We start from the raw sequence: 14315 nt of genomic DNA on the forward strand, positions 1-14315 counted from the left end.
GAGGGAGGTAAAAGGGCCCGAGAGGGATGGTGCAGGCGAAGGACTTTCTTGGGAATAGCTAGAAAGGGTTTCACTAACAGTAGCGGAAATAGAAGAGAGGGGCATTGGGGTACAAGGCCTTTCTTATTTGCTTTACGAAGCAGAATCCATAGCTTCAATTCAAGGCATCCGCATGCGAGACGCTTTGAATCTATCCCGCAATAAAGATTTACCAAAATTTCGTTTTAAGTTATTTATTAAAAAACACTGAACATTAAAAATATTTTTAGCATAAAATGCTCAGCCAATCAATTAAAATACAAAATATGCTACGAAATTGGCAAGGTTTACACAATCTCCATGAATGGAATATTCTTATTTACAATATGAACATTTATTTACAAAGTTTTTAAAATTATTTCAACCTTCACTCATGTTCATAATCTTGAAAACACTCGATGCAGAGGCCTGGTTCATCCTTGCAGTCGGGGCACATGTACGTCACCATATTTTTTATGCCCTGTTTATGGCACACCCTACACCTCTTTTGGATGCGATGTTTCTTGCCGCTGGCGGAAAAAGGGGTAGGTTGGGGGAAATGCCGATTGGAAAATCTCATCGGAGTAGCCGGAGTAGTCCTGTGTTCCAGACCTATCTGTAGAAGAGACCCGATAACCTCATGTCGGAAATCATGAAGGTTTTTTTTTCGCCACTATATTTGTTGAAAAGAACATAGCTGTTCAACAGCATCATTTGAAATATATGTATTCCAAGTTTTTTGTACCATTTCAGTGTGCGATGCTCGCAGGTATAATAAGCACACAGTTGATCAAAATGATCAATTCCTCCCATTGAGCGATTGTACTCTACAACTGCTTGAGGCTTTTTAATTCCGGGTCTTCAGGAGATATCAACCATTTCTGGGCCAAATTTGGTGCTTAGCAGCAATACTTCACGCCTATCATGCCATTTTAACACACAAACACCGTCTTCAGACCATCGGTGTATTACCTCCCCCTTCTTCAATTTTCTTTTCACAATTTCTGAAAGGTTGTTTTGTCTGTTTCCCCTTAGTGTCCCCGTGGTGTGAACTTTTTCCCCAAGCAGTTCTCTCGATAAATTCACACTATTATAAAAATTATCCATGAATACGGAATGACCCTTGCCCTTAAAATCATTTAGGAGGGAATTCACCACTTTCCCAGCATGTCCGCGGCCTTCAACATCTTTATCTGCCGATCCTGTGTATACATGTATTCGAAGCACCAAACCTGAAGCCTCGGTTAGCATGTACATCTTTATCCCAAACTTGTGCTTTTTCCCTTGGACGTACTGCCTAAAAATTAGGCGGCCAGTCCAAAGGACCATTGACTCATCTATTGAGAGGTTCTTTTCCGGATACACAACTGATTTCATGACATTATGAAAAATATCAATCAATGGCCGAATTTTATAGAGCCTGTCTGAAGGATCAGGTTCCCCTACACCAGGATTTTCAGCAAAATGTAGTGCTTGCATTATCATTAGGAAACGATCCCGACTCATTTTTTCCCTGAATATGGGGATTCTATAAAGTGGATCAGTTTTCCAATAACTTTCAAGTCTATTTACCTGAATATGCCCCATATGAAATAAAAGACCCAACCAAATCTGAAACTCGCCCTTTTCTAAAGTTTTCCTTGCAGAAATTCTTGATTTCTCATAAGGACTATCCAAAAATAGTGATTCAGCAAATTTTTCCGTTTGCATCAAAACGTGATTATATACTTCGTCACAAAATATTTGGTCGAAATATCCTCGGGGTGTTTGAGTTTGCGGCATTCTTTTGAGGCAGCGTGTCGCTGTAAATTGAATGCTAGGGAGAGAAGGACGGAACACAGTCCATGCTACTGGGCTATTAGAATCTGGTGGGAGGAGGGAAGCAGAAGAGACTGGAGCTGCAGGGGGAACGGAAGAGGAAGTTGAAGGGACATCTGGAGACGGAGGGGTTAGGGTATGCCTAGAGGTACTGGTGACTGAGGTTTGACAATCTTTACCTGGCAAGGATGAACCAGGCATTTCTTCTTCGCTTTCTGACTCCGAAGTCGAATCCAAAAATTCTTCATCCGAAGAAAACGCATGAACAATCTTTTCGATCTGATCAACAGAAAGGTGCCCAGGAGAAGCAAGAGATGATGAACGAGTCAGTTTCTCCTTAGCAGAGATGCCTTTAAAACAATTTAGAGCAAACAAAAATTACAAAAAGAATGATAATAATACGGTTACATATACCTATTATGTATTAAGTTAGCCATATAAATAAATTTTAGAGAGTAACAAAGATGCACTGAATTACCTGGCAAATGGGAGGGGCTTGATTCCTGAGCCGCTTTCTTTTCTTCCCGCTGTGAAGAACATGTTTTTCCTAAAAAAAAGATTACAGATATGAGTAAGAATACATCTACAATACAATAATTCAGAAAAAATTAAAACAATAAAGCATAAGTACTAACTGGAGGATATTCCAGAAGGTCCAGCAGTAGCCTCGTCATCATTATCGTGCTTACGCTTGATGTCCACTAAAATTTAAAAAAAATTAAATCGATAAGAAATGAATACATCGAAATCCATTATTCAAAAAACAGTTATAATGCAAAAAAATGCTACTTACCAAGCCTCTGTATTGTAATGGTTCAAGCCCCATTACAATACATTTTACTCGGAGCATTTTCTTCCCTACCTGTTTACCCGCTTGTTCCACGACCTTTCCAAAACCCCACCCCCAAACCATGGCCCGTGGAGGAAGGCGTGGGTTGAGTCAGAGGGGATGAATGTGTTTTCCGTCGATTTTGTATGGTTGTGTGAGTGTGTGTGTGTGGGAGGAGGGGAGCTCGGGTTTTCCCTGAATGAGTGGCGTATTACTCCTCCCTCCCTTCATTGTGCATTACCCCCACCCCTAGTTGAGGTATGATAAAAAGGTGGTGCACGAAAGAGAACGAGAGAATTCCAAAGTGACTGTCGGGCGGAGCCTATGCCCAAAATCAGTGCGACGCACGGCAGGAGGAGACAAGGGGCCCAAGCGTTTCCAGAAAGATTGATCTGGAAGAATTCCCCCCCCCCCCCCCCGTCCGAAGGAGCAAAGGGCCAGCTGAAGAGGACGCATTATCTCCGTTCCGGATGCAGCTTCCTCCAACAAGGGAGAAAGGAGTGCAGTAAATGGAACGAGAGAGTGTTGGATCCAACCTGGTCCAGACTCGGACTACGATAAAGTAAGATTGCAGCTATTCCCCCCCCCCCCCAAAGCCCCCTTGTGTCTCCTGCCAAGCCAAATTAAGACAAAGAGTCACGGAACGCACCCGTTACATGAGTGAAAGTGAAATCAGTCACCAAGTACAATTAACGTTCGCACCCCAAATTTACATTCGACGGGATGGACTATCATTTACCTCCCCAGTCAAGAAATCATTGAATTTATCATATTTACGTGTTCACCACCGAACTTTACTTTGTTATCATCATTTTCTATATTGATTTTCATCCAGTAATCAAGTAATATTGTTGTTTTATTTTAATTTATCATCGATGTTTCATAAGTGGCTTTCACCAATTCATATTTCATTAGCGTATAAGAGGGTTCCTTTTGTTTTTTTTGTCATATGCAACCTTATTTGTGTGAATTATATTTTGTTTATTTGAAAGTTTTTTGAGAGAGTGTTTTTGTTCTGATTCCTCCACGGGTCACCCCATTGAAAATATCCTTCATCCTTCCTTTCGCCCCGTCTGATTTCCTTCCCGTAAATGCGTGTTGGACGAGTGCATCAGCGCCCGAACGTCACCCATCAGTTTGAATCGGGAACCCCCCACCCGCAATCATCCTCACAGAAGGGGAATATTTTCTTTATTTTATGTGAATTACGAGAAGTGAGTGGCATAGTTTTGTCCCGTAGGTCCCATGCGGGAGGGATCTTCGCGGATTTGTATTTTTTTTATCTTTGTGCGACGTCTCCCCCCGGTTCTATTGTGGTATCCGGGCGAGTCGGGGGTGGGATGCCACAGTATCCATTTTGCGAAGGAAAATGATGAACACCCTCAAACAGACACACCGAGCGAGAAAAGAAAAAAAAATGTTCCGAAACACAACCAGCCGAGAACGAACTATATCCTCGCGTGCCTAGGACAAGTCTCAGACGCTGGAGAAAGGATCAAGACAGAACGCCAACGCTAGGGAACTAGAGAAGGCCGAGAAGTGTAACGGGACCGATGCCTTGACGTCAAGGCATCCGCCCCTCCGGCTTGCACGAGATGCCTTGAATTCAAGGCATCCGCATTGAGTGGGTTAATTTTCTCGCCCGCCCCTTGAGTGCGTACAAACATCCTTTCTTAGCCTTATATCATAATCTAAGGGCAGATAAGCTTCTCGAAGCCCATCCTTTAGCGCAGAAAACGTCCCGAGCGAATTTCTACTAACTCTCCACCATTGTAGTGCTTTCCCCTTTAAAATTTCAGAAGTGAGACGGCACATTGTCATCGGAGGCATCATTATCGGCCTGAAACTCGTCGCAAGATTCTAAAAATGAGGCAACGCTCTCCTCTCCTCTCCAGAAAAGGAGAGCCCTTTTCTACCGGCCAATTTCGCCCAGCCTACGGCGTCATAAAGCGGCCTTTCCCGGGGATTAGATTCTACGATTTGACGCAACAAATCTGCAAGTCGGCTTTCTTCTCGCGGGAGAGAAGCCGTCGTAGCTACTTAAGGCGTCAAATTTCTGCAATATTCGCGGAGCGCGGCCCGCAGCTGATCTAACGTTCCCGACGAAGGGAGACCGAACCTCTCACAATATGTTACCGCCTCGGCCTTGGACAAATCGTTTATCCACGAGGTTCCTACTTTACCCTCCATGACTAACCGCTAAAACAATCAAGGGGATATAGGAAAAAAAGTGGGTTCTAATCTTCGCTTCCCGGGGTCCGTCGGGAATAAGACTAAAGGTTCAGGGTGGACCGCGGTAAGGTATCAACAACAGGGAGAGAGAGACAACGTTGAACTTAACACTGAAACAACTAACACAATATCGCCGACCTCGTGGATAAAGTAAAGAATTGAAAATTTCTACTTACAGTCGGGCCCCACGTTGGGCGCCATAAATGTAACGTCCGCCCGGGAATGCTCGCATAGTAGTCGGCGATAAATTGGGCGCCAGTGTGGGTAATGTAAAAACTTCCGCCCACACTCGGAAGCGGTAGGAAAAGGAATAATTTCCTTTTTGTGATTCTCTCAGAGTAGTAGGCGACGGACAACCACTCGCTGACCCGTTCACCTGTTCATCACTGAGAATCGGGAGTGGTTGGAAAAAGGACGGGGTGATAAAAGGAAAATATAAAAAAATACAGCTACAAAATACTCCGGCAATGCCAGACTACTTAAACTCAGAATCAGCCTCGGCCACCAATTCCTAATTGTCCTAGCCGGACGCTAGTAGGCTCCGCTCGACAACCTCGACTCTCGCCGACTGACTCAAAAAAAAACTCCCTCGAGCTCCCGAGGGTAGCAACTTCCCCTTCCCTAATTCTACTCCCGGCCGCGGCCTCCGCGGCTGTCTACGGAAGTAACCCTCAAAAAAAAAGAATGGCAGTGGGCGCTCCCAAGCGCCAGCTTTAAATAAACGTCACACCGCAACGTCGGCATTCCCACGTCCGCACCACACAGGAGTCCGGGCTGTGACCTCTACCGCATCGCCAGCGGCGGGGTTGATTTTGTTGTCCTCCTCGTCCTTGTGGTGCGCCGCCTCGTTGTCCTCTGCTTCTCGCCGGTTTCAGCCCTTGTTCCACCTTCAGTACACCCTCCGATGGCGCAGTGACGGCCGGAACCGCGGCTCGAAGTAGCTGAGATTGAGACTCAGCCTGCCCCAACTCCTGGGCGAGAATACAGGCTTTTTCGATTGTCAGCTCGGGATCCATGACGAGGCGTCTCTGCACTAGCTCGGAAGAGAGGCGGCAGATAAGCCTATCCCGCAAGGCCTCGTCCAGGAAGCCTTTAAAATCACATGTAGACGCCAATTTCCAGTTCGACATTGTAAGTCGAGAGGGTTTCGCCGGGTAACTGACTGCGCTTATAAAACCGAACTCTCTCAGCGATTATTAGCCTTTTTGGTTGGAAATGGTGAGAGAGAACACCGACTAGCTCGGTGAACGACTTGCTCACCGGTGTCACTGGGTCCAGGAGGTGTTTCAGGACACTATAAGTCTCCGGTCCGATTAAGGTAATGAACAGCGGCACTTTCTTTGTTTCCCCTACGTCGTTCACTATAAAAAACTGATCTAGTCGCTCGACGTAGGAGTAGAATTCCTCTTTCGCAGGGTTGAACTCCGACACGTGTCCTATCATGACTTAACGGAACTGGTCGTGTTTTATCCTCGTCGCCAGATCTGTTGTATCTAATTACAAGTCGGGATCACGGTACAAAACTCCCTTTATTGGGCACACGCCGCACACAGGATTACACAGGTATATTCTGATACATCAGCACGCGCCAACCAGGCCAGTTCCATCGCTGCACACGCCATACCACCTCGTTGTCTTTCGATCCCTCGAATCGCCGCTGCCGTCGCCATGTATCGATACCTGCCCTTCGATACTTTGTCGCGGCATGGCGGCAACTTCATACTCTCTCCCCAACACCTATGGCTGACTAGATAATTATAAACCTTTTTAGTTACCATCAAATCAGCCATTTCCATATTCGGAATGAGCGCTTTTAAACCTTTTACATGTGTTTTAAAAGTTTCTGCTGTTTCCATAGTGTTTAGGGCTTTTTTAATCAAAGCTTTTTTCCAATCATTTTGTCCGTCTATAATTTTTACTATGGAGGAATAAAAAAGGGCTTTCGCCTTGCTAGGAAAATCTATGAGACCTATTCCCCCCTCTCCCCATTTCTGAATTGCTCTTTCTTTTGAAATTTTAAAAATATACTGTTTCCAAATAAAGAAATTCATATATTTTACAATGTTGGCAGCAATGTCATTTGGGGGTGGTCTGACGTGTCCGACATACCACATTTTGCGTAAGGTTTTTAAATTCAATAAGGCCACCCTTTGTAGTAAGTTTAATTTCCGATCATTTAGACGGATGCATTCTCCCACCATATGGTTTTTTTTAGGGATTCCCAGTTTTTCCTCCCTGTATTTACAATATCCTTCTCCCTGTGAATGCCCAGAATTTTTACTGTTTCTTTTTCATTCCATAAATTTGTACTGAAGGTACCTTCGCTTTTTAAATTAAAAAAACTGGTCTTATCTCTGTTTACACTCATTCCACTAATCGTACTGTACGTTTCCAAAACCTCGTTTATAGTGTTATGTTGTTGTTCTTCACGTGCCAAAATGGTCACGTCGTCTGCATAGGCAATTGCCGGCAGAATTGTGTTTTCAATTTTTATGCCTAGTCCTTTTGAACCAGCATATCCAAAAGGGGATTAAGCTGAATGCAAAACAACAGCATCGACAGAGGGCAACCTTGCCTCAAGGATTTTTCCACAGGTATCCATTTGGTATAAACCGATGGATTAATCTTGACTCTTACTTGGGAATCATTATATAAAGTTTTGATCAGGTTTATTATGTTATTTGGAAATTACATTTTTCCCATGACCTCATAAAGAAATTCCATACTCACACTATCGAACGCCTTTTCAAAATCTACAGCTATTAGCTGCAGATTTCTCTCATCTAGAGTATCCTTGGCTGTTATTAGGTCCCTGATAATGCCCGTCGCTGTTATAATATTTTCCCCTCCTGTCTTTACCGCGAATTGTAAAGGATGCATATATTCTTTACTTACAATCATTAGCCTATTTTTTATCATTTTTGCCAAAATTTTATAATCTTTTATGTTTGTAGGGTTATTGCACTTTGGGATCAGTATTACCTTCCCCTCCCTGTGGGATTTTGATAAAACACCGTTTTTAATATTATGGGTGAAGACCTCAAATAAATTCTTTTCTATTAAGGTACCAAAAATAGTATAAAATTCCGTTCCAAGTCCATCAGTCCTTGCCGCTTTCCCTGCGTGTAATTCCGAAATGGCACACTTTAAATCATCCAAGGTGAAATCCCCTTCTATTTTTCCAATTACTTCTTCAGAGAGTTTATATTCTGAAGTAGTCTTTTTTTACAATTTTACTTCCCGCCGACAGCGTGTTTTTAAAATAGTTATACACAACCTCTTTGATATCAGTTTCATCTATTAGAGTAATGTTCCCGTCTGGGCTTTGGAGACTTTTTACTTCTGTTTCTACTCTTTCTTTTTGCTCCTTGACGAAGTGAAACAAGGCCTTATTTTCTCCCTCCATGTAATCCCTTTTTTTTTAACAGTTCTAAAATCCTGTCGCTCTTTTTCCAGATTTTCAAGTTTCTTTTTTATTTCAAATGCCGTCTCTAAGTTATCTTTTAGCCTGAGACAGTCTCTCAGAGCTTTTTTATAAAAAATTAGCAGTGATCTGATATCCCTTAGTTTCTTTAAACCCTGTTGTACAAAAAATTCCCTTGATTTAATTTTCAAAGTTTCCCATTTTAAACCCGGGTTTAAATGAGCAAATCTACAATTCCACTCCCTCCATTTATTTTTAAAAACCGTTTGCAGATTTTTATCCTGTAAAAGATTAGTGTTTATTTTGTAAACGCGGCCCAGTTTCGCGCGTGTGAGGTTGTTATTTACGAATACATTTAGTACGACCAAATTATGGTCACTACATGTAACTGGAAAGCTTTCCTGTGCTTTCAGGCTTACATCGGAGTTCCTTTGAAGGTAGAACCGATCAATTCTTGTCACCTACGTTTTTGTGATGTAAAATCTATTTTACCTGAGGCGTCTGCCAGCTCATTTGTGTCAACAGCACTAAAAGTGCTGAGTAACATTTTTAGCTCTTTATTTATTGGATAAATTATTTGTTTGTCGTTATTGTAGCTATCCTTTGCATCTATTATTGCATTAAAATCGCCCCCCAAAATTGTCTTTTTTGTAAAACCATTCAAGTAGAGAGGCAAGGTAGACGAATAAAACTCCTTCCTCTCTTGATGTAATCTACTGCCTGCTGGGGCATACACATTTATAATTTTTACAACCTTAAAATCTACTACTAAAATTCTTCCGTCAGGACTTAAACAAAAATCAAGTGGTTTAAAAGTATTTTTAAATAAAAGACCTGTTCCCCTATTCCCGTTTGAATTACATATAAAATTACAATTGCAATTAATACCATTCCAATAATCTGAAGGGATGACCTCCTGTAATAACAACATGTCAAAGTCATTTGCCAAAAAACAATTTATCACATCTTGCACCTTGTGCTTTGCGGATATTCCGCGTGTATTCAAAGTCCCGATTTTTAATTGACTCATTGGGATTCTTTCTGAGAATCCCTCGTAATAACGCCCTTAACTTTTGGAATGCTTTTTCTTTTAATTTTCTCTTCGTCCCAGAAATTTTTGTCGCTGTACTTTTCTTTTGAGCTCTTTTCCTCGCGATCCTCAGCTGTTTTTGAGCCGACTTCCTCGTTCACCAGCTGATCGCCCCGCGATTCCTTCTCTGCGCCGACCAAAACACACTCCTCACTCCTCTCCCAAACTCCCCTCCGATTGGCTGGAAGTTTGCCCTGTTTCCATATGCTCCGGACAACTCATGACTTCGAATGTTTTGTCCGACGTAGATTGCGATGTATCCAAGGCATCTGAGTACAGGGAAAACTTGCGGCCAAACAGAGCGCTTGGCTCTACGTTGCTGTTGTTAATAAAACGGTGCGTTTTCGACCTTAGATTGGATTAGATTAGATTAGTTTATGCGGTGGTGGATCAGCTCCCAGGGCACTTAGACCTATAGGTCCATTGTGCTAACCACCGATAATGGATCACCCATAGAGGCCAATGTCATTAACGAAGGACAAAAGGTCCCCAATGGGAAGATCTCTTACTTCCTTGGGCTCTATAAAAGGTGAGCCCAGGTGTCTATATCGAGTCCTCACGATTGCGGGACACTCGCATAGTAAATGAGTTGTTGTTTCCTCTTCCATCTCACACCATCTACACCTATCTGATTCTGTTATCCCCAGCAGGTGCATGTGTCTCATTACGTGATACTGACCCGTAAGCAGGCCTACTACCGTCCGCACTTGACTTCTGTTCATAAGAAGAAGTCTTCTCTCGAGTCTAGGAGAGATCTCTCCTATAAGGGTTTTTGCCTGACGTAAACCCGGTGTTTCTCGCCAGATCTTTAAGTGTTGGGTTGATCCCCACACTTTGATTGCAGCCATCCCCATTGATGGGGCAACTGGCACAATTGGTTCTGGGCCAATTGGATTCTGTTCAGCGCCGGCCTTTGCCAGTTCATCTGCCTTCTCGTTTCCGGTGATACCTGAATGTCCTGGTACCCAGAAAAGTTCTATTTTGCAACGGCTGCCCAAAATATTGAGAGCCTTGTAGCATTCAGCCAATAGTTTAGATCTGCACCAAGGTGAGTTCAGGGCTTTTAGAGCAGCCTGACTGTCGGTGCATATATGGATTGGTCTCTTGTAAAGACCTGTCTCCTCAATGGCGTGCACACAGGTTAGGATAACAAAGATTTCTGCCTGAAACACTGTGGCATATCTTCCTAGGGGAACATGTACGCTCCTAGGGGGGGATTGGCTGTAAACGCCTGCCCCTGCTTTCCCTTCTTTAATGGAGCCATCGGTGAACCACACTTGGGCTCCATTATGAAGGGTTTTCCCCTCTTCTTTTGCCCAGCATTCCCTGTTTGGGAAATGGGTTTTAAAAAGAGGCGGTGAAGAATTGAAAGTCGCCATCATGGAATCCGACCCCATCTCAAAAATGGTGCTAGACTCCCTCAGTCCCGTCCACAGTTGTCTGTGTCCAGAGAAATTTCCTCTGTCGTGCCACATACCTAGATTTCTCAATCTGTATAACGTGGCTCTTGCATGAACCTCTACTTCCACATAAAGTGGGGGAAGGTTCAGCAGAGTTTCCATCGCCAAGGTTGGAGTCGTCCTCATTGCTCCTGTAATGCCCATACAGGCCATTCTTTGTAGGTGGTTAAGCTTGTTCCTAACAGTAATTTGTTTTGTCTTTTTCCACCATACAATTGAGCAGTGGAGGAAACTAGGTTTCACCACTACATTGTATAGCCAGCTAATGGCTCTGGGTTGAAGGCCCCATGATTTACCAAGGGCTCTTCTACATGTCCATAATGAGGCACATGCTTTTTTGAGTTTGCTATCCATGTGCTCTCTCCGGTTGAGCTTGGAATCTAGAGTGACTCCAAGATATTTGACCGATGAGGACGGTGTTAGTCTCTTTCCCAAGAGGTAAGGGGAAGTAAATCCCTCTCTCTTCCTTTTCTTAGTGAAGAGAACAAGATTGGTCTTCTCTGGATTAACAGAGAGTCCCGTTTCTGAACACCACTGGGCTGTTTTGTCCAGGGCTTTCTGCAAAAGCTCACATACTGTGTCTAGGAATCTGCCTGAAACCAAGATCGCGATATCATCAGCATATCCTTGTGTGAATATTCCGGTATTGTGGAGGTTTGACAGCAGACTGTCGACTACCATATTCCATAGTAATGGGGACAACACCCCCCCCTGTGGACACCCTCTTGTCACAGTCACCGTCAGCGAGGTCCCTCCAAGACGGGCGATAACAGTTCTTTGCTCAAGCATGTATCTAATCCATCTCACAATATGTGTATGGATTCCATGCCTGTCCGCTACCAGGCAGATTTGTTCAAAGGATGTATTGTTGAAGGCTCCTTCTATATCTAGAAACGCTCCAAACCCATACAAACCATGTTCCAGTACGTTCTCTATCCTACAGACTAGGTTGTGGAGTGCAGTTTCCACAGACCTGCCCTTCTGGTAGGCGTGCTGATGTGGATGCAGGGGATGGTCCCTAAGGGGATCATCACTGATATATCTGTCAACTATCTTCTCCAGCGTTTTCAGCAGGAAAGACATTAGGCTAATGCCCCTAAATGAGCTGGCCAAAGTGTAGTCCGTCTTCCCTGGTTTTGGGATAAAGACAACTTTGGTAGCTCTCCACTTCTTGGGGATATACCCATATGCAAGACAGGAGCGGAATATCCTTACCATGGGGAGTAATACCAGCTCCTGTCCCTCTTGTAGAAGTGCCGGGAAAATTCCATCTTCGCCGGCCGATTTGTAAGGGCTAAAACTCATTATAGCCCATCTTGTTATATCATATTTAACGATGCTGGAGGCCAATCTCCAGTCCGTCCCAGCCGGACGGGTGGGAGGCTTCCGTTGTTGCATCTCCTCCGACTCTTTGGAGCCTGGAAAGTGAGTCTCCAACAGAAGTTTTAATGCTTCCTTGTCAGAAGACGTATATTCTCCCGAGGGAAGCAAAAGAGACCCTACTCCGGCTTCCGGGTCTTTTGCAATGATTTTATGAAATCTTGAGAGTTGTGGAACTGACTCCAAATTCTCGCTAAAGTGCCTCCAAGACTTCTTTTTTGAGCTTTTGATCGCTGATTTGTATCTACGTTGGGTGTCCTTAAACAGGGTTCCCACTCAACCGTGAAAACCTTAAAACCGTGAATTAGCCGTGAATTTCCTCTACCGTGAAAAAACCGGGAAATAGCCGTGAATTTCGTCTTAAAACCTTAAAAATCTCTCAATCTTGATAATAATACCTTCCCAGAAATTTTCATCTTCGTTCGTAGCTAGCGCACTTCTATTCATTGTGGCGAGCATCGTCGCATGCGGTCGCATGGGTCAGAAAAGCGTGGGAACGAATGTTGCCTGAAGAAAAAAACATCTTTCCCCAGCGCAAGCCTTTTCTCTCCCCCTCCTGAAATATGACACCACTTCTCATCAGCTTGTTTACTTTCCTCAAAAGGCTTGGTTTCCCCTCCCTCGGTCACTGCTTAGTCCCCCTTCCACCCAATTAGCCTTCCCACTGGCTGCAGCGACCACTTTCGAAACTAAATCTACATGGCCATTGTGTCGAAAAATTTGAACGTTTATTCAACACCCTCAACCTATGACTGGAAGACCGCTAGCCTTGACAACCCGCCATGCGCTGTGGACACTACGCTCCCTGCGTTTGAACCGGGTGACAGCGAGCTTTCGGCGTGACGTTACTAATTCTCGCGCATTGCGGCCCTGAAAACGAGAGAAGATTTCCGCTTATGGCAACACAGCATTACACGATTGTCGCATGCGTCGACCTGGAACTTGCCAGTTTTACGTCGCAACCGGAAAGTTTGTGTGGAGTTATTTACTGTCGGTGGTGATCCAGTTCCTCCGCTTTGTGCTATCTAAGGTAATGCTGTTTGTTTGTGTCGTTAAAGCCTCAATGCCGTCGCGATATAAACTGCTACATAGTCTCACGAATACAAGGATCAAGAACTTTGCTATTTCCTTGATCCTTGTATTCGTGATATTATGGATTTCCACCAAGTTACGCCCTCTACGATTAATTATGCTACATCTAGTCGTTCCATTTTTCCCAGAGCAACGGTAAGAAGGGAACATTATTTGCCTCTGATTAGAGAGATCGATTCAGTTTTGGTTTCAGAGTATTACAATAGCAGAGAAAAGAAGTCATTACACTGCCGCTTTCAAAAGAAAGTTATACGTTGGAACCTCGATCTATCGTTCCCGCATTGATCGTTCGCCGTTTCTGGTCCCAAATAAAGTTCCTTATAGACAATTTAATTTTTTCCCGCATCTATCGTTCCCCGAAGTATCGTTTCTCGCATTGATCGTTTGAAGATCGCGGTTCCGACGCAGAATTTTCCCGCATCCATCGTTTGACGAAAATGAGACGAAATAAATACAATGTGTCATTTGTGGCTAATAACGACAAGCACGTAGTTGGAATCCTCTCCAAGAGATGGGACTACCATTGGGAGAAGCTCAGTGCCGTGGGAAAGTAACATTAGCGCATTTCCCAAGAACCTTTATCCCCCTCCATTTACCATTCGCCTCCCCCCTTCTGACGCTTTCCTCTTCTTCAAAATAAAAACAGGTCCCAGCTCGCGCAGGGATCTTATTACGAAGACCTTAGCTTCGAAAAAAATATCGAGTTACACGAGAACAATAGAAACGTGTTTCGCGCTCCCCCCTCTTCTCACCAACTGACCTTTTTCAGCCTAACTGCTTCGAAGTTCCCAGTTTATGGAGGTCAACTGCTGCATGAATCACCTATTAGCCCAAAAGGTATCTAACAATGATATTCAGCAATTGCTATTATGCTTTTATTAGATTGAAATGTTAGTAATTTGCACGTTAAAAAAACGAGACCACACATGACGTATTTTAATCAAGGAAATAGATGGAAAAATACGATGGTGA

General features: G+C 43.7%; 1 protein-coding gene across 1 annotated transcript; it reads right to left on the reverse strand.

Annotated features, from left to right (window-relative positions):
• Window positions 1-341: 341 nt before the first annotated feature.
• LOC124169478 (piggyBac transposable element-derived protein 4-like) lies at window positions 342-2540 on the reverse strand. Its single transcript, XM_046548097.1, has 2 exons — window positions 2315-2540; window positions 342-2186 (listed from the first exon to the last, which is right to left on the reverse strand). Exon 2 carries the CDS (start codon window positions 2035-2037, stop codon window positions 880-882), a length of 1158 nt encoding a protein of 385 aa, XP_046404053.1. The 5' UTR covers window positions 2038-2186; window positions 2315-2540; the 3' UTR covers window positions 342-879.
• Window positions 2541-14315: the final 11775 nt, after the last annotated feature.

This window comes from Ischnura elegans, chromosome 12, assembly GCF_921293095.1.
Source record: "Ischnura elegans chromosome 12, ioIscEleg1.1, whole genome shotgun sequence".
Classification (NCBI taxonomy): Eukaryota; Metazoa; Arthropoda; class Insecta; order Odonata; family Coenagrionidae; genus Ischnura; species Ischnura elegans.

What these genes read in the sequence shown, in the direction of transcription:
- LOC124169478 (XM_046548097.1), bottom strand. Translation starts at nt 2,037, where the DNA reads ATGCCTGGTTCATCCTTGCCAGGTAAAGATTGTCAAACCTCAGTCACC.